This window comes from Carcharhinus amblyrhynchos, chromosome 32, assembly GCF_965287045.1.
Source record: "Carcharhinus amblyrhynchos chromosome 32, sCarAmb.v2.hapA, whole genome shotgun sequence".
NCBI classification, from domain to species: Eukaryota; Metazoa; Chordata; class Chondrichthyes; order Carcharhiniformes; family Carcharhinidae; genus Carcharhinus; species Carcharhinus amblyrhynchos.
In genome coordinates, this window is record NC_137355.1 from 13,622,549 (window position 1) to 13,645,578 (window position 23,030).

Sequence of the window (23,030 nt, forward strand, 5' to 3'; positions counted from 1 at the left end):
TCTAGAAACTATTTTCGGGAGACCTGGGTTTGAATCCCGCCACATCAGATGGTGGAATTTGAATTCAATAATAAATCTCTGAAATTAAGAATCTACTGATCACTATGAAACCATTGTCAGAAAAACCCATCTGGTTCACAAATGTCCTTTAGGGAAGGAAATCTGCCCTCCTACCCAGTCTGGCCTACATGTGATTCCAGAGCCACAGCAATGTGGTTGATTCTCAACTGTGCTCAGGCGTCTAGGGATGGGCAATAAATGTTGGCCCAGCCAGCGATGCCCATGTCCCACAAATGAAAAAAATAAAGGTCCATGTTCTGTGTGTTAACCCACAATGCCGTTAGGGAGGGAAATTGAGGATTTTGACCCAGCTACAGTAAAGGAACGGTGATATATTTCCAAGTCAAGAAGGTGAGTGGCTTGGAGGGGAACTTGCAGGTGGTGGTATTCCCATGTATCTGTTACCCTTGTCCTTCTAGATGGAAGTGGTCATGGGTTTGGAAGGTGCTGTCTAAGGATCTTTGGTGAATTGAACAAATTTATTACAAAATGCAAAGCAAAACAACTATTGTGGTATACACACTAGTTCTGACCTGGAACTACCATTCAGCAGGCCCAGTCCTGAGCCTGCCTTATAAAAGGCTCAGATAACGAGTTCCAGCTCAGCAGACTGCTACCTGCTACCAGGGAAACTCATACTCAACAAGCCCCGGAGGGAGATCAGTCAGTACTGCCCCATGGACCTCATGGGGGTTATTATAGAAGGGTTCTTGACTAACACCGTATGTATGTTCGGGGAGGTTGTGGCTGTAATGACTTTAGTCAGGCAATTGAGGTTGGCCCGTTAGAATATGAACTCACTGATTAAGGGACAAATCGATGGGCTAATCAGGGAGCCCCTTGCTTTGGACTTAACCAGGCATGTCAGTTCCTCTGGAGCTCCTATTGTAGACTGCTAACTGAAAGCCCTCTGTATGCAGTTGTCAGACTAGTAAATAAAGGGATTTGGAGAAGGGACTTCTGCCTCTGAGGACTTATTACCGTGGCATCATGGTATTTTCACTGGACTAATAATAGACCCATGGAAATGCTCTGGGGACCTGGTTTCGAATCCCACCATGGCAGGTGGGAATTCAATAAAAATCTGGAATTAAAAGCCTAATGCTGATCATGAAACCATTGTGGATTGTTGGAAAAACCCATCTGGTTTACTAACGCTCTTTCAGGAAGGAAATCTGCCATCTTTACCCGGTTTGACCTACATGTGACTCCAGATCCACAGCAGTGTGGTTGATTTTGAAATGCCCTCTGAAAGCAAGACAGACAATTCAGGGGGCAATTAGGGATGGGCAACAAATACTGGCCATGTACCATGAAAGAACATTTAAAAAATTTGAACATATATCAATAACAATAGAATATAGGAGCAGGCGGAGGCCATTCGGCCCTTCGAGCTTGCTCCGAAATTCATTGCGATCTTGCTGATCTTCCAACTCAATAACCTAATCCTGCTTTCTCCTCATAACCTTTGATCCCATTCATCCCAAGTGCTACATCCATTGCCTGTTGAATACATTCAATGTTTTGGCATCAACTACTTCCTGTGGTAATAAATTCCACAGAATCACCACTCTTTGGGTGAAGAAATGTCTCTTCATCTCTGTCCTAAATGGCCTACCCTGAATCCTCAGACCGTGACCCCTGGTTCTGGACTCCCCCCACCATCGGGAACATCCTCCCTACATCTACCCTGTCCAGTCCTGGAATTTTCTAAGTCTCTATGAGATCCCCCCCTCATTTGTCTGAACTCCAGCAAAAAGAATCCTAACCTAGTCAATCGGTCCTCATACATCAGTCCCGCCATCCCTGGCATCAGCCTGGTAAACCTTCACTGCACTCCCTCGAGAGCAAGAACATCCTTCCTCAGAAAAGGAGACCAAAACTATACACAATACTCTAGGTGTGGCCTCACCAAGGCCCTGTATAATTGCAACAACACATCCCTGCTCGAAACGTTTTGCAATGAAGGCCAACGTGCCATTTGCCTTCTTTACCGCCTGCTGGACCTGCGTGCTGACCTTCAGTGACTGGTGCACAAGTCCAGGTCCCGCTGAACTTTCCTCTCTCCCAGTTTACAGCCATTCAGGTTTTTGCTTCCAAAGTGAGTAACCTCATACTTATCCGAATTATGCTGCATCTGCCATTGATTAGCCCACTCACCCAACCTGTCCGGATCACGCTGAAGGATCTCTGCATCCTCATCACCGTTCACCCTCCCACCCAGCTTGGTACCGTCTACAAAGTTTGTAATGTTGCATTTTGTTCCCTTGTCCAAATCACTAATATACCAGAGAGAATTCATAATGGGCACAGCTACTCCTCCTCAAGACAGTTACTCTGAAGATCCTGCACGCATGTGATATGGAGGTGATAGTGAAATTGACGAATACTTCCACACTCCTTATCTGCTGGGACCAGATATTAGGCATCTGTTCCAGATATATGCACTTGTTAAATGACGATCATGCCAAGAGCATAAAAAAAATGACCTTTTTATTTGCCGTATGTCGAAGGTATTTAATTTTCGAATGGCGTAGCCTACCTTGCTGAGGATCACAAAAGAAAATCAACTGAAAATGTGTTGCAATCCTGATTAATCATTGCATTCGATAAGCGAGCATCAGAGTTGCCTCCTTTGCAGGTACATGATGTACTTGATAAGCATTATTATTTTATTTATTATTCTCTTGCTCTTTTGGGCCTCAGACGCTTTGCAGTGTTATCTTTCTGTGACAGGAAATAATGAAATGGAGACACACAGTTGAAATGACAAAGATCGCTGTCGCACTTTGAGGAATACCATTTGGTAAAAGACAGAGCAGTTCCACTGCTGCGCTTCCTTAGAAATGAATCCTCACCGCCGTCAAGTCTTTTACAAATCAAACCATCATGGAAAAGCATTGAATTATCCTTTAATTCTCCCCCTCCCCAACTTCGATCTGTTTCTTTAGACACTGAATATTTTGTTTCAAATCATAGAATAGAATTCTTACAATGCAGAAGGAGGCCCATCAAGTCTGCACCGACCTCAATCCCACCCATGCCCTACCCTCGTAACCCTATGCATTTACCCTAGCTATTCCCCCTGACACTAAACATGGCCTAATCCACCTAACATGCATATCTTTGGACTGAGAGATGTAAGAATTAAATGTGAATACTAATATAGAATCATTGATTAACTACAGTGCAGAAGAAGACCATTCAGCCCATCATGTTTGCACTGACTACAATCCCACCCACGCCCTATTCCTGTAACCCCACATATTTACCCTGCTAATCCTCTGACAATAACCATGGCCAATCCATCTAACCTACACATGGTTGGACTATTGGGAGGAAACTGGAGCTCCCAGATGAAACCCTCGCAAACAAGGGGAGAATGTGCAAACTCCACACAGAAACTCCACACCTGAGGCCAGAATTGAATTGTGTGGTGATACAGCGGTTAGCACTGCTGCTCCACAGCGCCAGGGTCCCAGGTTCAATTCCAGCCTTGGGTGACTGTCTGTGTGCAGTTTACATGTTCTCCCTGTGTCTGCGTGGGTTTCCTCCATAGTCTGAAAGATGTGCTAGTTAGGTGGATTGACCGTGATAAATTCTTCCTCAGTGTCCAGAAGATGTGAAGGATTGGCCATGCTAAATTGCCCCTTAGTGCCAAAGATGTATAGGTTAGATGGATTGGCTATGCCCCTAAGTGTCCCAAGTTTGTGGGTTAGCTGGATTAGATGGTAAAAATGTGTGGGGTTATGGGGATAGGATAGGAGAGAGGGCCTGGGTGTTAGAGAATCAGTGCAGACTCGATGGGCCAAATAGCCTCCTCCTGCACTGTAGGGATTCTATGGCAGCTGGTGGAATTTAAAACCAATGAATATTAATAAATCTGAGCTGAATGTCACGGAGCCAGTTACCTTGAAGCTATTATCAATTGTTAAAAACTCATCTGGATTGCCAATACCCTTTAAGGAATGAAATCTGGCCTTCATGTTACTCCAGGTCCACAGTCAGATTGTTGAGCCTTAACGACCCCAATCCCAAGCCATCCAGTTCAAGGGCAATTGGGGATGTACAACAAATGTTGGTTTTGCCAACAACGCCCACATCTGAAAGGATATGATTTTTAAAATAAGAGGAAAGCTGACAAGGAACTTGACAGTGTGATGTTGGGAAACTGAATCATTGAATACATTGCCAATTGGCTCATCAAGGCTCCGAAAGAGCATTCGACCCTTTCCCGTAACCCTACGTAGTTATCCCGCTTATCTACGCCTCTTGTGATACTAAGGGGCAATTTAGCATGGCCAAGCCACCTAACCCGCACGTCTTTGGACTGTGGGAGGAAACCGGAGCACCCGGAGGAAACCCACACAGACATGGGGAGAACGTGCAGACTCCACACAGATGGTCACCCAAGGCCGGAATTGAACCCTGGTCTCTGATGCTGTTAGGCAGCAGTGCTAACCACTGTGCCACCATGCCACCCCCAATATCAGGGAATACAATCATTCACTGAGGGTACATTAGTGATGCTGTCATCTTCATTATGCATGTTAAAGAAAAAAGTGTTTGCATTTATATCTCTGTAATAAGTCCGCAGAGGTGGAAGTCCCTTCACCAAAATTCCTTTATTTACCAATCCAGTAACAGTCTATAGTGTGCTCTCAGTATGCAGTGTATGTCCAGAGTCTCAGAGGAACTAACAGTCAAAGTATAAAAGTTTAGTTATTAGTCACAAGTAGGCTTATATTGACACTGCAATGAAGTTGCTGTGAAAATCCCCTAGTTGCCACACTCCGGCGCCTGTTTGGGTACACTGAGGGAGAATTTAGCACGGCCAATGCATCTAACCAGCACGTTTTTCGGACTGTGGGAGGAAACCTGAGCACCCCGAGGAAACCCACGCAGACACGGGGAGAACATGCAGGCTCCACACACTCAGCGACCCAAGCCGGGAATCGAACATGGGTCGCTGGTACTGTGAGGCAGCAGTGCTGACCACTGTGTCACCATGCTGCCCCACTATTTAGGGATAGAGCATGGGGTTCCTTGATTGGGCTATTAATTTGGCCTTTAATCATATTCAAAAAGGCCAGCCTCAAATACCTGATTAAAATCGTCACAGTCTCAAAGCTCTTTACAGCTCACGAAATAGTGCCGTCATCGCTAAACGGAATAGCCAATTTACACACAGCCAGCTCCAACAATAAGTAATTCCAGATTAGCCCTCTTCTTGTGGTGTTGACTCAGGATAAGTATTGGTCAAGTCATCAACAACAATGCCTTGGGTCTTTTACATGTGCCCCAACAGATCGTTGAAATTTAATGGCAGCGCAGTGTTTAGCACTGCTGCCTCACAGCATTAGTGACTCAGGTTCAATTCCTGGCTTTGGTCACTGTATGTGTGGAGTTTGCATGTTCTCCTCGAGTCTGCGTGGGTTGCTTCTGGGTGCTCCTGTTTCCTCCCACAGCTCCCCCATCCTGACAGTGCAGCATTCCCTCAGTACCGCACTGGCGTGCCAACCTTGCTCTTTTGTGCTCAGATCCTGGAATGGGACATGAACCCTAAATCTTGCAACTCAAATAAAACTAATCCCAGATGAGTTACAGCTGACACTGTGGGCAGTTTTTACTTCAGGCGATGGGGGTTTGACCACTTGATTGGAACACCAACAAGTGGCACCTCCCTCACCTGTCAGATCCACTGGCACTCCTGGTTCTGACCTTGTACTCTTTGAAGCAATCTCGGAGTGAGATAGAGTTTGTAAATAAAGGGAACCTGATGGAGGGACACTGGCCCCCGAGGAGTTATTTCAGTGTGTCCTGCTGTGCCCGGGGTCCAGGCTGGTGGGGCAGGTGGTGTGGGGACTGAGATGACCTCAGGAATTGTTAATGTATCAATGGAGCCCATTAAGTAGGGACCCTACCTTGTGTCCACTAGGCAGCAAAAGCTGTCGAAGCTTGGCCTGGGCATCTCCTGCTGGTCAGACAGCCCCAGAGGTGGCGGGATGAGCCTCTTTAATGTCCATTAAGTGGCCACTTAAGGGGTCTCAGTTGTCTCTCAAGCCGCCCGATATCTCCACCTTCCATTGTGGCGGCTGGGGCAGGCACGGTATCCACGGCACTTTACCATGAGCCCGTCAACCTGACACCTGGGGGGGCTGTCAAAATCCAACCAATGATTTCCTATAACCTCACCACCAACATTCCAATCAAGGGAAAAGGGCCAATCCACCTAACCTGCACATCTTTGAACAGTAAGGGCAATTTAGTATGGACAATCCACCTAACCTACGCACCTTTGCATACTAAGGGACAATTTACCATGGTCAACTTACTTAACCTACACATCTTTGGACAGTAAGGGGCAATTTAGCATGGCTAATCCACCTAACCTACATAACTTTGGCGGTCAAGGGGCAATTTAGCATGGCCAACCTATCTAACCTACACAACTTTGGATACTAAGGGGCAATTCAGCATGGCAAATCCAACTACCAACACATGTTTGAATGCTAAGGGGCAATTTAGCATGGCCAATTCACCCAACCTGCACAGTTTTAGACTGTGGGGGAAAACCTTTTGTTTTGTAAAACACTTTTTACAACCTTAGGACATGTCAAAGTGCTTTGTGGCCGGTGAATTGTACCTTTAGCTTAGTCACTGTTAGGGTAGGTGGTGGTATTGTCACTGGATTAGTGATCCGGTTTCGAATCCCACCATGGTGGATGGTGAAACTTGAATTCAATAAAAAACAATTGGAATTAAAAATTCTAATGGTGAACACAAAACCATTGTTGATTGTTTAGAAAATCCCATCTGGTTCACTCTTACTATCCTAAGAAGTTATCTACCAAGCCACTCAGTTCAAGAGCAATTAGGGATGGGCAACAAATGCTGTCCTAGCAATGCCCACATTCCGTGAATAACTTTGTAAAAACAAAAAAGGAAACTTGGCAGTCAATTTGTGCACAGCAAGATCCCACAAATAGCAATGAGATTATGATGTGATAATCTGTTCAGTGATGTTCTGTGAAGGGTAAATGTTTGTTATGGACACTGAAGCAATTGATCTTTGAATAGGAAACGTTGGATTTCTTACATCATTTGAAAGGACAGTCTTAGTTTCGCAATTCATCCAGGAAATAGCACCTCTGACAATGCAGCGCTCTATCTGTTTGACACTTGAGTTCAGCCTGGAGCTTTAGGCTCACGCCTCTGAAGAAGGAACTGAACCCATTATTTTCTGACTCCGAGTCAGCCGTTGCTGACAAGTGCCACGTAAATCCAGATTCTAAAATTTCCTGTGGTATAACTGACTGCTGAGGAGTCCATTCGAGCTCCAGGCCTGTTTGAACCTTGGATTTGCTCCTCATAAAACCATAGAGACCTACAATGCAGAAGGAGGCCATTTGGCCCATTGATTCTGCATCGACTCTCCAAAAGGACATCTCACCCAGGCATGCCCACGTAACCCCACACATTTCCCCTGATCAATCTACCTAACTGCACATCTTTGGACACTAAGGGGCAATTTAGCATGGCGAATCCATCTAACCTACACATCTTTAGATGCTAAGGAACAATTTAGCATGGCTAATCCACGTACTTTAGACATCTTTTGGACACTAAGGAATGATTTAACATGGCTAATCCAGCTAACCTATACATCTGTGGACACTAAGGGACAATTTAACATGGCCAATCCACCTAACCTACACATCATTAGACTGTGGAAGAAAACCGGAGCACCCATGGACATACGGAGAATGTGCAAAGTCCACACAGATCGTCACCTGAGGCCGCAATTGAACCCGGGTCCCTGGAACTGTGAGGCCGCAGTGCTCACCACATTAGTTAACTTCTTTAACCCAATGAGTGAAGAGAATATGGAACTCTCTACCACAGTGAGTGGCTGAAACAAATAGTGTAAATATGTCTAAGGGGAAGCTAGTCAGGGGAGAAGGGGAATAGAGGGAGGAGAGGAGTAGAAGATTGCGATGATTTAGATAGAGCAAGACAAAAGATAACCTCAAATAGAATAGAAACGTAGGCATGAAGTGATGGGGTCAAATGAACCTATGTTGTACTGTATATTCCATCTGACCTTAATAATGATGCTGTGATTATGGATATTGATGTATCCCAATAAGTACTCAGTTTGAGAACATTGGTAATGTAAATTGTTGGCAAGAGGAAATGATGAGTGCTTAAATCCTTTCTGTGCATCGCTTAAAAGATATAAACACATGAAGCATCCTTTTGTCTGCATTGCAACTAGTGATCTTATGTTGATACAATGGGACACCCTAAATTACGTTGGACAATTCATTGATGGATCTCCTTACGTCTCGCTGCCCACGCTAAAAGCTCTCCAGTATAACCTAAAGCTTTCTTAGGACAGCATTGTAACTGTGACATTATCTGACAGAACAGCAGAGCCATTCCTCGGGGCAAAGCATAAGTGAATGTTAATGGTGTCACAAGCAGCATCAGATATTCCAATCAATCACTGACATCCTTGAAATCCTTGCACCTTTGAACCCAAAAGGTCGTTCTATTTCCCCGACTCAGTGTGTTTGAATACCAGTACTCTGAACTGAGTGAATCAGGCAAGTGAATTTCATTTTAAAAAAATGCATGTTGCATTGTCTCCTGCGCTGAAATTGTTGTTTTTTTCTGCAAACGTATTATCATTCATTGATTGTTCAATCAATAAAAGGCCTATCTCAACAGAAACTAACAAATTGTACCATTTTGTCTGATTGGATAGATCTTCCACATGACCTACGACCTGGCAAGCGCAGTGGTGCGGATTGTGAACCTCATTGGGATGATGCTGCTGCTCTGTCACTGGGATGGCTGTCTCCAGTTCCTGGTCCCCATGCTGCAGGAATTCCCGGCGGATTGCTGGGTGTCTCTCAACAACATGGTGGTGAGTAGCCCTCTCGCGCCGCAAGGGAAAATAGGCGTCCACCTCGCGCACTTGCATCTCCAATCTGATGAAGGAGTACGGCACGCTTGGCTTCATTGGCCGGCGCATCACGTTGTCAAGTTACCTTACAGCTTGTATAAAGCTTGAGTTAGGCCGTATTTGGAATATTGCCCGCAGTTTGGCCACCACACTACCAGAAGGAGGTGGATGCCTTGGAGAGGGTGCAAAGAAGGTGAACCAGGGTGTTGCCTGGTCTTGAGACTTTCGCTGGAAAGATGGAGGCTGAGGGGCGACCTGTCTGCAAAATTATGAGAGGCATAGACAGGGCAATCAGTCAGAGGCTTTTTCCCAGGATGTAAGTGTCAATTACAAGGCGGCACAGGTTTAATCTGAGAGGGGGAAAGTTTAGGGGAGATGTGCGGAGAAAAGATTTTCACATAGAAGGTGGTGGGTGCTTGCAACGCGCTGCCAGTGGAGGTGCTGGGTGCAGGCACATTAACAACAATCAAGCTGGCATGGTGGCACAGTAGTTAGCACTGCTGCCTCACAGTGCCAGGGACCAGGGTTCGATTCGCGGCTTGGGTCACTGTCTGTGTGGAGTTTGCACATTCTCCCCACGTCTGCGTGTGTTTCCCCCGGGTGCTCTGGCTTCCTCCCACAGTCCAAGGATGTGCGGGTTAGGTGCATTGACCATGCTAAATTGTTCCTTGTTGCCCTGGGATGTGTAGGTTAGTGGGGCAAATATGTAGGGTTACGGGGATAGGGCTTGGGTGGGATTGTTGTCAGTGCCGACTCGATGGGCCAAATGGCCTCATTCTATACTGTAGGGATTCTATGGTGATAGGGTCATTCAAAAGTCTAATGGCAGCAGGGAAGAGGCTGTTCTTGGGGAGTCTGGTCAGAGTAGGGAGGGAAAAAACTGTTCCCGCTGGTGGAAGGATTGAGCACGAGAGGACACAGAATTAAGTTAACTTGGCAAAAGCTGCAATGGAGACATGAGGAGAAAGTTAGGGAGCAGTTAAGATCTGGAATGCGATGCCTCTGGGTGTGGTGGCATGAGGTGCAGTTGAGACTTTCAGGATGGAATCGGATTGTTATCTGTGAAAAGGAAGGATGTATCTGTGGGGAGAAGGACTGAGGGAGACGAGAAAGGAATTGCTCATTCTGAGAGCTGCAATAGGCCGAATGGCCTCCTTCTCTGCTGTAAGCATTCTGTGATGCTGTGTGCAATCAATTTATTAGCAGAGAGAGAAATGCCACTTAAACATGTGAAGTACTCTTCTGCTTGTGTCCCTGACAATAGCAACGGTCGAGTGGTATTATTGCTAGATCAATAAGCTATGGATTTCCCTCCCTACGCCTCTCCAACTCAGCTTTCTCCTCCAGGACATCATTCCTGACCTACCTTTTTGCTCTTTATACTTATCTGACCTTATATCTCCTTATGTGTCTCAGTTGCATACTTCATTTTATAATGGCCCGTGCCGTGATTTGAGACGTTAAAGGAGCCAGATAGAGGGAGGTGATAGCCTAGTGGTATTGTCACTAGACTATTAATCCAGAAGCTCAGCTAATGTTCCAGGGACCCAGGCTCAAATCCCGCCACGGTAGCCAGTAGAATTTGAATTCAATAAAAAAAATTAAGCATCTAATGATGACCATGAAACTATTGTCGATTGTCAGTGGAACCCATCTGGTTCACTAATGTCCTTTAGGGAAGGAAATCTGCTGTCCTTACCCGGTCTGGCCTACATGTGATTCTAGAGCGACAGCAATGTGGTTGACTCTCAACTGCCCTCCAAGGGCAACTAGGGATGGGCAATAAATGCTGGCCCAGCCAACGATTTCCCATATCCCAGAAATGAATAAAAAACATTAACTTCATGAGTTATTCTCACATTGGGTAAGACCAGAACTATAAAGTCATAGAATCTCTACATTGCCAAAACAGGCCATTCATCCCACTGAGTTAGCACTGACTCTCTAACAGTGCATCTTACCCAGACCCTATCCCTGTAATCCCAATTATTTATCCTGCTAACTCACCAACTGATAAATCTTTGGACACCAAGGGGCAATCTAACGTGGCCAATCCACCTAACCTGCACAGCTTTGGACTGTGAGAGGCAACAGCAGCATCTGGAGGAAATCCACACAGACAGTGATCCGAGGCCGGAATTGAACCCGGGTCCCTGGCGCTGTGAAACGGCAGTGCTAACCACTGTGCCACCGTGTCACCCTCAATGGATCTACATTTCTCTCACTACCGTGGGTAAAATTTCCAAAATTGAAACAGCGCTCTCAGAAGTTGTGAAATACTAGCTTGAGAAATGGAACAGTGGTATGCAAAGTTTTTTTTTTGTGTCCGAGAAAATGTAATTGGGGTTAAATATGATAGTTCACCCCGCCAGAAAACACAAGCAAAGGGGCGGCAATATTTGATAACGCTACGCCTGTTGATTGATATGCAGACACACAGAAACTGAGTGTTTAAGTCTCGTTCCTGCTTAGTGCACTTCCAGGAATTTGGATTCCTTGAAAGTTCTCCGATTCATCCTGTTTGCGCTGATGTTCCGTTAGCAGTGCTGGTGCTGTGACATTAACCAAACTGCCTGCTAATGACCCTGTTATTCAGTCCACTACGAGGCAGCTTTCATATCATTTTATTTGTCCTCCTGACAGAATCTCAATAAGAAGCCAGAAAGTGGAGGAGATAATGACCACTGACAGCCCGCCATTTACAGTGGACAAACTGGCCGCTTCTTATAGCACTCAACGTGCCTTCGCCCTTATCAATACATTAAGTGCATCTTCAAGGTGTTGGGAGATTCTAAGAATACAAAGTCTAAGCACTGCAGTAACACCTTCTGGACGATAAACAGAGCTCTATTTGCCCCCAGATACTAGACTTGATTTTTGCATCACCGCACACGTTTTATTTAGCCACCAACATCACTAAACATTGTTTATCGGAGGCAAAAGGTCACGGGTTCAAATCTTTAGACCTGAGCACAAATTCTAATCTTCTGTGGCAACGAATTCCACAGATTCCCTCTGGCTGAAGAAATCCCTCCTCATTTCAGTTCTAAAGGGTCGTCTCTTTACTCTGAGGCTGTACCCTCGGACCCGAGTTTCCCCTACTAATGGAAACATCTTCTCCATGTCCATTCTATCCAGGCCTTTCGGTATTCTGTAAATTTCAGAGAGATTCCACCCCCCTCATCCTCCTAAACTCCGTCGAGTATAGACCCAGGGTTCTCAAAGGCTCCTCATGCATCAAGCTTTTCAGTCCAGGGGTGGCACGGTGCCACAGAGGTTAGTGCTGCTGCATCAGAGTGCCAGGGATGCTGGGTTTGATTCCAGCCTCGGGTGACTGTCTGCGTGGAGTTGGCACATTCTCCCCGTGTCTGCATGGATTTCCTCCGGGTGCTCTGGTTTCCTCCCACACTCCAAAGATGTGCGGGTTAGGTTGATTGGCCATGCTAAATTGCCCCTTAGTGTCAGCGGGACTAGTAGGGTAAATACGTGGGGTTACAGAAATAAGGTCCAAATGGGATTGTTGGTGTAGGCTCGATGGGCCGAGTGGCCACCTTCTGTAGTGTAAGCATTCTATGGTTCTCATGAACCTCCTCTGGACCCTCTCTAAGAGCATAGGAAACACCTGAGATCGTAAGAGCATATAGATCATTTGAAATACTGGTGGGATAGGCCATTCAGCCCATCATGTCTGGGGCACCATTCAATAGGATCATGGCTGATCTGATTGGTGGCCTTAGCAGCATTTTCCTGCCTCTTCCCCATAACTCTTGACTACCTAATCGTTTAACTCAGCCTTGAATACATTCAATGACCCAGGCCTCCACTGGTCCCTGTAGTGGGGAATTGTAAAGGCCAATCGCCCTCTGGGAAAAGGAATTCCCCTTCCCTCTGTCTTAACTGGAGACACAGGATTGTGAAACGATATTCTGGGATCTAGATTTCCCAATGAGAGGAAACATCCTGCAGACCCCATTCATTCCTTTGAATAGGCGAGGACTGCGCTGGTACCAATGATAAAACAAATTTATTTTATTAAACAATATTTAACATTACAGAAGCGAACAGAAAGAGAAAAGTTGGGGCTGGATTTTACTATCAGCTCCTGTACAAGAAAAAACATGCACTGAGATGCATTGAACTCGAAAACAAAACTGCCAGCTAAACACACAGTTCCAAACTATATTTTAGTTCTTATCTCGTTATTGTGAGTGTTTATCGCACTCTGTCTCTTTCTGGCAAAGACAAATTTTGCAGCTGTTGTTGCCAAAGCGCATTTTGTTTTCTGTGTACTTTTCAGGAATGCTGTCAATTTTTAGCTAACCCAGCACGCCTTCTGAGTTTTAAAATGTAGTCAGTTTTTTAAGCTTAGCAGAGTTAGTTGCATAGGCAGAAATACCTTAAAAATGAAGTCTTTGCGTAGGCTGAAGCAAACAGAGCTAAACATACACGTAGGATCTCTCACACCTGGGTGGCGCTGTAGTTAGCACTGCTGCCTCACTGCGCCAGGGGTTCGATTCCCGGATTGGGTCACTGTCCGTGTGGGGTTTGCAAGTTCTCCCCGTGTCTGCGTGGGTTTCCTCCGGGTGCTCCAGTTTCCTCCCACGGTCCAGAAATATACAGGTTAGGTTGATTGGCCAGGCTAAGTCGTTCCTTATAGTGTTAGGGGGATTGGTCGGGTAAATGTGTGAGGTAGCAGGAATGGGGCCTGGGTGGGATTGTTATCGGTGCAGACTCGACGGGCTAAATGGCCTCCTTTTACACTGTAGGGATTTTAAGTATTCTATGTCTTATCCTCCCAGAGCCTATGGTGTCAACCCCTCAACAATCAGGGCAGACGGACACTGTGATTATTGCATTAGAGGTGCACAATCTGTAACATGTGTCTCTGTAAATAAAAGCTTTTATGTGTGGAAGGATTACGCTGTAGTTACATCCTCCACCATCTGGCTATCCGAATTTATGTTTTATTCATCGTGGGACAGGAGCGTCGCTGACTGGGCCAGCATTTATTGTCCATCCATACTTGCCCTTGAACTGAGTGGCTTGCTCGGCCATTTCAGAGGGGCAGTTGAGAGTGTAGGACCTGGGTGGGATTGTGGTCAGTGCACCCGATGGACCGAATGGCCTCCTCCTGCACTGTAGGGATTCTATGATTACACTCTCCAGAATCAACAGGAGGAAGGGCGTATGGTAGGGAGATGGGGTTTCTTTTCATTCATGGGGCATTTATCTGGCCAGCATTTATTGCCCATCCCTAGTTGCCCTTGAGAAGATGGTGGTCAGCGATTGATACAACTGAGTGGCTAGCTAGGCCATTTCAGAGGGCAGTTGAGAGTCAACCACATTGCTGTGGATTTGGAGTCGCATGTAGGCCAGTCTAGGTAAGGTCGGCAGATTTCCTTCCCTAAAAAAGATTAATGAATCAATGGGCTTTTCTGACAATGGTTTCATTGTCATCTTAATTCCAGATATTTTTTATTGAATTCAAATTCCACCACCTGCCCCGGTGGGATTCGAACCTGGGTCCCCAGAACATTAGCTGAGTTTCTGGATTCATAGTCTAGCGATAATACCACTAGGCCATCGCCTCCCATATTCATAATGTACATCGAAGTTCTGTCATCATTGTTGGATCAAAGTCCTTTCATTATCTGTCGAGCAGCATTGTGGAGGGTCCCTTCCAGTGGTTCTAGAAGAAAACAACACCTTTACCTCGATGGGCCGAAAGGTCCCCTTCTGCACTGGAGGATTCTATGGTTCACCTTCTCAAGGGCAGCAAGAAAAGACCAATAAATACCATATCCCCAGAGTGAAATTTTTTTAAAAAAGCATGTTTGCTGAGGGAAGTGAGCCAGTGGTAGAAAGAATCAACGTTGGATTGGCTAGCTTGGGACTGCACGGTGGCACAGTGGTTAGCACCATTGCCTCACAGTGCCAGAGTCCCAGCTTGGGTCACTGTCAGTCTGAAGTCTGCACATTCTCCCTGTGTCTCCGTGGGTTTCCTGAGTTCTCTGGGTTCCTCCCACAATACAAAGACGTGCTGGTTCGTTGCATTGACCATGCTAAATTCTCCCTCAGTGTACCCGAACAGGCAGCGGGGTGTGGCAACTAGGGGATTTTCACAATAACGTCATTGATGTATTGATGTAAGCTGACTTGTGACACTAATAAATAAACTTCACGTTTTACTTTAAAGGTATGGGGTTTGAGGCCTGGTTCCTGTTTGTACAATTTTGGGGTGGCACAGTGGCACCGTGGTTAGCACTGCTGCCTCACAGCGCCAGGGATCCAGGTTCAATTCCGACTTTGGGTCGCTGTCTGTGTGGAGTTTGCACATTCTCCCTGTGTCTGCGTGGGTTTCCTCTGGGTGCTCTGGTTTCCTCCCAGAGTCCAAAGATGTACGGGTTAGGTTGATTGGCCAGGGGGGTTAGCAAGATAAATATATGGGGTATAGTGAATAGGGCCTGGGTGGGATTGTGGTCAGTGCAGACTCGATGGGCCGAGTGGCCTCCTTCTGCACCGTAGGAATTCTATTCTATGAGGTGTCAGCAATTTCCCTGACCTGCTCCTGTGTGAGTGGGAGGCAGGAGGAGGGCGAACGCAGTGTTGGCTGACACGAACCGCCGCAAACAATCGCTGCCACCTGCCCCAGGCACGGCTGGAGAAAGCGGTGACTCATCCCCGAGAGCACAAAGGCAAGTGCGAGGTCAGAGGAGAGAGAAGGGGCTGAGCCAGCTGTCGTCAGCATGCCTGTGCAAGGCGATCTTGTGCAGCGGGATGATTTCACTGAGGGGCAGCAGGCAGAGGAGAAGGCCGACCAAAAGATCCTTCAGCAATTGTGACGGTTATGGTAGAGGGGTGGAAACAAAGGCCATTGTTGAAAGTGCTCTGACATCAATAAAACAGGACACAAAAGAATTTCATGCAAACTTGTTTGTGACTAAGATCACACAGTGGAATTCTCACCTGAAGGTCAGATAATGACAACCCTCGTGCTGATTTTTCTCCCCCAACTCACAGACACTTCCCTCGCAAAAAAAAAATACCCTTCGCCTAACCTCAGGAAACACCTGAGAGCAATTAGCCTGTGGGACTAATCAATGCCCATTAAAGGGACAGGAGTAGGTCATTTAGTGCCCTTCAGCTCCTTCCACATTCCTCTGATTTGATAATTTATTATTGTCACACGCGTTGGAAAGTATTGGCCGGAATTCTCCGGCTGTTCATGCTGGCTGGATTCTCCAGTCCCGCCGGCAGCGCATCCCAGCCTGCGTGTTTCCCGCCAGAGTGGGGGTGGGGGGTGGGGGGGGGGGGGGTGGCGACATCAATCGGAATTCCCACCGAGAGAATTCCGCCGCTAGCAAACAACGCGCCACCTCCCGCTGGTGGGAAACATGCCACTGGGAGGCTGGAGAATCTGATACACTGTTTCCTGAGCACTGTACAGACAAAACATACTGTTCATAGAGTACATAGGGGAGAAGGAAAGGAGAGGGTGCAGAATGTAGTGTTGCAGTCGTAGCTAGGGTGTAGAGACAGATCAGCTTAATGTAAGGTAGGTCCATTCAAAAATCTGATGGCAGCAGGGAAGAAGCTGTCCTTGAGTTGTTTGGTACATCACCTCAGATTTTTGTACCTTTTTCCTGACAGAAGAAGGTAGAAAAGAGAATGTCCAGGGTGCGTGGGGTGCTTAATTACGCTGGCTGCTTTTCTGAGTAAGCGGGAACTGTAGACGGAGTCAATGGATGGGAGTCTCCATTGACTCTGTCTATACTTCCTTGGAAATATAGCCAGCACAATCAAGGACCATGTACTCCGGACAAACCCTCTTCCACCTTCTTCTGGTTTGTTTGATGGACTGGGCTACATTCCCAACCTGTTGTAGTTTCTTGTGGTCTTGGTCAGAACAGGAGCCAGACCAAACTGTGAAACATCTGGAAAGGATGCTTTCTAAGGTGTTTTTATAAAAATTGGTGATAGTCATAGTGGGCATGACGAGTTTCCTCAGCATTGTACATTCGGTGGCTTGTCACCTTGTTCCCATCTGCCTGGTTTCACCCCACATCCCTTCTGGTTAACCAACATTTATCACTCCCAGATTGAAGATTGGCTGACAAAATGGAAAGAGAGTTCCAAATGTCTAAAGTAACCAACTCGAAAGTGCATGGGCCTGGATTTTATGATCCCCTTGCACTCCCTGCTGGCTCCCAACAATGCCAGCAACCTGGACTGCAGTAATGGTGCCTCCAATTAATGGTTTATTTCTTTGTAGACTACCTCCTGATAAACTGCCCCCACCCCGATTAAACTTCAGCAGTTGGCACAGAGACTCCATTTTTTTTATTCGTTCATGGGACCTGGGCGTCGCTGGCTGGGCCAGCATTTATTACCCATCCCTAGCTGCTCTTGGAGGGTAGCTGAGAGTCAACCACATTGCTGTGGCTCTGGAGTCGCATGTAGACCAGACCGGGTGAGGACGGCAGATTTCTTTTTCTAAAGGACATTAGTGGGCCACTAATGGGTTTTTCTGACAATCGACAATGGTTTCATGGTCGTCGGCAGATTTTTAACTCTAGATTTTCTTTATTGAATTCAAATTCCATCATCTGCCGTGGTGGGATTCGAACCCGGCTCCCCAGAACATTTAACTGGGTTTCTGGATGAATTATCTAATAATATCACTTGGCCATCACCTCCACTATGGAAGCCATTGCCTGGCTTGGTGGTCGCTGCACACACTTATAACAATATTGGGTCCTGGGCTTACTCATCCAGGCTGATTCCAAAGATGGCAGGACTGATAGATGAGGAGAGGCTGACTACGTTCGGATTGTTTCCGCTGGAGTTCAGATGAACGAGGAAGGGTCTCATCATCATCATCTTATAAATCTTTACTAAGACACCTCTTATCCTCCTCTGCTCTAAAGAGAAAAGCCCCAGCTCCCTCATAAGGGGTTTTACAAAAAAAAGGGGTGGCATGGACAAGTTGGGCCGAAGGGCCTGTTTCCATGCTGTAATCCTCTGTAACCCTATGAGAAAACAGTCCCCCAGTTTGCTGTGAGCAATGCCAACTGACATCCACTGAAATCATTGTATTATTTCAGGACTGGATTAAGTGAGAGACTATTATTTAATGCCTTGAAACATCAATGGAAATAATGCATCATGTCAGAGCATAAATTCATCAATTTATTGTATTTAGAGACTTGTTGCCCACTTGTCATATTAAAATGTAACTGTGAGGGAAAATATGTAATATGTACAGAGGAAACACGTCCAAAGGCAGTTTGTTCACAAGTGATAAATATTAAAGTGGAAAATGATAATTTATGCCATGAAGGATTTGACAGAGCACGGGCTTTATGGAAAATTTATAGCCTGTGCTTCAGGCAGTACCAAGTACTGAATGGTGCAGTTAAAAATGCAGTCGGTAGGAAGCCAAAAAAAAGTGGTTTAAATAAATCAACACATTTGCAAAACCCTTTCCGTCTGTGCAAGGAGCTGGCTCAATATTTTACTCACATGTACAATGGCAGCTGCCAATGAGGGTTTGGGGTTTCGGTGCGTAAGAATGTGTTAAGGGATAGACAACAATCTCCACAGAGTAAAAGGAGGCCATTCGGCCCATCGAGTCTGCACCAACCACAATCCCACCCAGGCCCTATTCCTATAACCCCACCTAACCTGCACATCTTTGGACACTAAGGGGCAATTTACCATGGCCAATCCACCTAACCTGCACATCTTTGGACACTAAGGGGCAATTTAGCATGACCAATCCATCTAACCTGCATATCTTTGGATAATAATGGGCAATTTAGCATGGTCAATACACCTAACCTGCATTCTTTGGACTGTGGGAGGAAACCGGAGCACCTGGAGGAAATTCATGCAGACATGGGGAGAACATACGAGACAGTGACCCAAGGCTGGAATTGAACCCGGGCCCCTGGCGCTGTGAGACAGTGGTGTGACCTTCTATATGGGTACGCGGAGAGTGTGGGAGTATAACGTTGAGATGGAGGATCAGCCATGATTACAATGAGTGGTGGACCTGGCCCGAATGGCCTACTCCGGTGCTATTCTACGTTTCTATATTTGGATTCTTGTTTTTTAACTATTCCGCTGTTTAGGTTTCCCTTGGTGCCTCCCACACCTTGTCTGATGGGCTCATCATGGTATTCCCTGCCATTTTCTTAGGAGTATCAGATCTCGTTGGTCTCATCCTTCTCCTCCCTGGTTGTTTTTGCCAGCCAGCATGCTCACTGGGTTTTTCAACTGTCCATGGCAATATTGGGCGCTGCTCAACTCTTTCAGCACTGGCCAATGGCTTTTTGCAGCAAATTGACCCAAGTGGGGCCTTGCAGGAAGTCATCATAGAATCCCTACAGAACCAAAATAGACCATTCGGCCCATCAAGTCTGCACCAACTCTCTCTTAAAGAGCATCTTACCCAGCACCCACTGCACCCACCCCCACCATCCCCACCCCCACCATCCGTAACACACACATTTACCATATGCTAACCCATATTTTTGGATCCTAAGGGACAATTTAGCATTGCCAATCCACTTAGCCTACATATCTTTGGACACTAAGGGGCAATTTAGCATTGACAGTCTACCTAATCCGCACATCTTTGGACTGTGGAAGGAAATCGGAGCACTGGGAGGAAACCCACGCAGACATGGGGAGAAGGTGCAGACTCCACACAAACAGTGACCCAAGCTGGGAATCGAACCCTGGTCCCTGGCACTGTGAGGCAGCAGTACTAACCACTGTGCCACCCTGCCACCAGAATTTTCTGGATGTTTATGCCAGCGGGATCTTATGGTCCTATTGACAGTGCACCCTTGGGAAACCCTGTTGACATCACTGTGAAGTCTCACAACAACAGGTTAAAGTCCAACCAGTTTATTTGATAGTAAAACCCACAAGCTTTCGGAAACGCTGTTCCTTCATCAGGTGGGTGGAAAGTTCTGATCAGAGAAGGACACATAAAGGCACACACAGTTCACTGTTAACTGTGATGGTTCTTCTTACAGATAACTGTGTGTGCCTTTATATGTCCTTCTCTTATCAGAACTTTCCACCCACCTGATGAAGGAACAGCATTCCGAAAGCTTGTGGGTTTTACAATCAAATAAACCTGTTGGACTCTAACCTGGTGATGTGAGACTTCTTACTGTGTTTACCCCAGTCCAATGCCGGTATCTCCATATCATGACATCACTGGGACCAGAGGATCCCACCGCTCCGCTAACCAGTTCGCTGAGTTGCAGTCTCCCTGGAATCCTTCAAATTCAACCTTGGAGATTCCGGGCACGGCCTCCCACATCGGACACAAGGCATCCTTTCAGAGACCTGGGACTCAAAGTGAGGGACAATGCTATAAAATAGGGGGCAGCTGGGTGACCCTGCTTTCTGCACTCGTTCCCACCTCTGGGAAATTTGGCCTGCATGGGGAGGGCTGGCGCTTGCCGACAAGGATGCTGGCCAGTGGTGCAAATTCTCATAGGTGCCCTCCTCCGTATTGCTTTGGGAAACTTCACTGATCTGTTAAGCTCATTCCAGCACATTTTACCTGCACATTACCTGTCCAAATAATCGTGTTTTGGCCTGGAATTTTCTTCCGACCTTTCCCAATCTACTGCTCTCACTTCAGCAGAAGCATGGCGGAACTCCCATTTCCTCATGAGAACAGAATTTGAGTTGAACTTTGGACTAAGCTGTGGTGGAGGACAGTGAGAGAAAAGCTCTGAAAAAGTTGCAGGTCCAAATATTCCCCATCATCTTGAGAAGTTTCAAATTATCAATTACCCCTTAGTTTCACACCTCCCGGGTGCTCCAGTTTCCTCCCACAGTCCAAAGATGTGCTGGTTAGGTGCATTGGCCAAGCTAAATTGCCCCTTAGTGTCAGGGGACTAGCTAAGATAAATGCACATGGTTGTTGGGATAAGGCCTGGATGGGCTTGCGATCGGTGCACTCTTGATGGGCCGAAAGACCTCCTTCTGCACTGTAGGGAATTCTATGAAAGAACTACAGTTCAGAAAGAGGCCATTTGGCCCATCGAGTCTGCACTGACAACAATCCTACCCAGGTCTCATGTCCGTAACCCCGCATATTTACCCTGCTGGTGCCCCTGACACTAAGGGGCATTCTATCATGGCCAATCAATCTAACCTGCACATCTTTGGACTGTGGGAGGAAACCCAAAGATGTTGAGGAGATTAGCCATGCCCCTCAGTATCCAAAGATATGTAGATTAGGGGAATTAGCTGGGTAAATATATGGAGAAAGGGTCTGGCTAAGATATTCTGTTGGAGAATTGTTGCAGAGTCGATGGGCCGAATGTCCTCCTTCGGCACTGCAGGGATTCGATGATTATATGATACAACACTGACTACCCTTTGGAAGTACCTCGCTGGCTCTGGAGCACTTAGGGATAGCCTGCTGTTGTTAAAGGCAGTATGTAAATGGAAGTTCCTCCTATCCTCAAAGAATCCCAGTGTGCGGTAGGTTGGGGTGAAGGGTAGATCCCTATGAAAGAGCAGTACATCCCACCCCGTGGAACTCTCTCCTCACCGCCTGTGAAATTTCTACCCATAAAAGAAAACAAATAAAATCATTAAGAATCGAGCCTTGAAACACTACACATGTCAAATCCTTAAAGAAAAGACAGAAAAAAATAGGTGAGGCTTGGGGTAATGTTTTGAGAAGATCGATAACAAAGGCTTTTCTATTCAAAGTAGCTCACCTTATGCCTTTTATTCAGAGAACAAACTGATTGTTTCTTTGAGTCGATTCATGCTATTGTTTGCCAAAAGTGAAAAGAATGGCTTTGTTGAATTGTGAAGATCTTGTTTATTCGACAGAGATCTGTGCAGTGTTCATTTCTCCCTGGATGGCTGCCATTTTGTGTGTTATCTAGTGTTTAATTCTATGAAAGATTGGCAAATGCGTCTGGGAAACTCTAGTTTTGCTTCGACTGAAGTGTTGGTTTCGTGATTTGAGGAGTTCAAATGAGCTTGAAACAATATGAAAGTTCAGTCAAAGTCTTTGCTGGGAATTTTTTTTTCTGAGGCTATTTTTCACTCCACTTGGCTAACTTCATAAATTAAACTGTATTTCCGTCAATGCTGGTGTGCCAAGATTACAGCATCAACCCTGTCGAATTTCCCACTGTTGGTCTTGGATGAGAACGTTAGGTTTCACTCTTTGCTCTCGTTCATTGCCCTCACATGACCCTACATCATCACATGAGCTCATTTAAATTTGCACTGCCTATCTCCCTCCTTGTGCCAAGTTCTGATCGCCCGTTTCATCTTGCGCCATTGGCCTGCATTGGCTCATGGTCAGGGTGGCACAGTGGCGAGCATTGCGGCTTCACAACACCAGGGACCCGGGTTCAATTCTGGCCTCAGATGACTGTCTGTGCGAAGTTTATATGTTCTCCTCGTGTCTGCATGGGTTCCCTTTGGGTGCTCCTCTTTCCTCCCACAGTCCAAAGTACACAAATTAAATGGATTAGCCATGCTAAATTGCCCCTTAGTGTCCCAAGATGTGTATGTTAGATGGATTGACCATTCTGATTTGGGCCTTAGTGTCCAAAGATGTATCAATTAGGTGGATTGGCCAAGTAAATTATTCATTAGTGTCCAAAGATGTGTAGGTTAGGTGCATTAGCCATGCTAAATTGCCCCTTAGTGTCCAAAGATGTGTGTGTTAGGTGGATTGGCCATGCTAAATTGCCCCTTAGTGTCCAAAGGTGTATACGTTAGGTGGATTGGCCATGCTAAATTGCCCCTTAGTGTCCAAAGATGTGCAGATAGCTCATCTTTGGACACTAAGATGATCTACCTGCTATGTTAAATTACCCTAGTGTCCAAAGTTTACACTAGAAGTGCGAACCAGCCTCCCATCCATTAACTCTCCACACTTCCCCGCTGCCTTGGCAAAGCAACCAGCATAATTAAAGGCCCCACGCACCCCGGACAT

At 46.2% G+C, this 23,030-nt stretch overlaps 1 protein-coding gene across 1 annotated transcript in view; it reads left to right on the forward strand.

The window, feature by feature from the left end:
• hcn4 (hyperpolarization activated cyclic nucleotide-gated potassium channel 4) overlaps nucleotides 1–23,030 on the forward strand; it is a 312,987-nt gene that overhangs the window by 146,877 nt on the left and 143,080 nt on the right. The window contains exon 3 of the mRNA XM_080216165.1: nucleotides 8,831–8,992. Within this exon, the coding sequence (XP_080072291.1) occupies nucleotides 8,831–8,992 (162 nt within the window). The remainder of the gene's footprint in view (nucleotides 1–8,830; nucleotides 8,993–23,030) is intronic.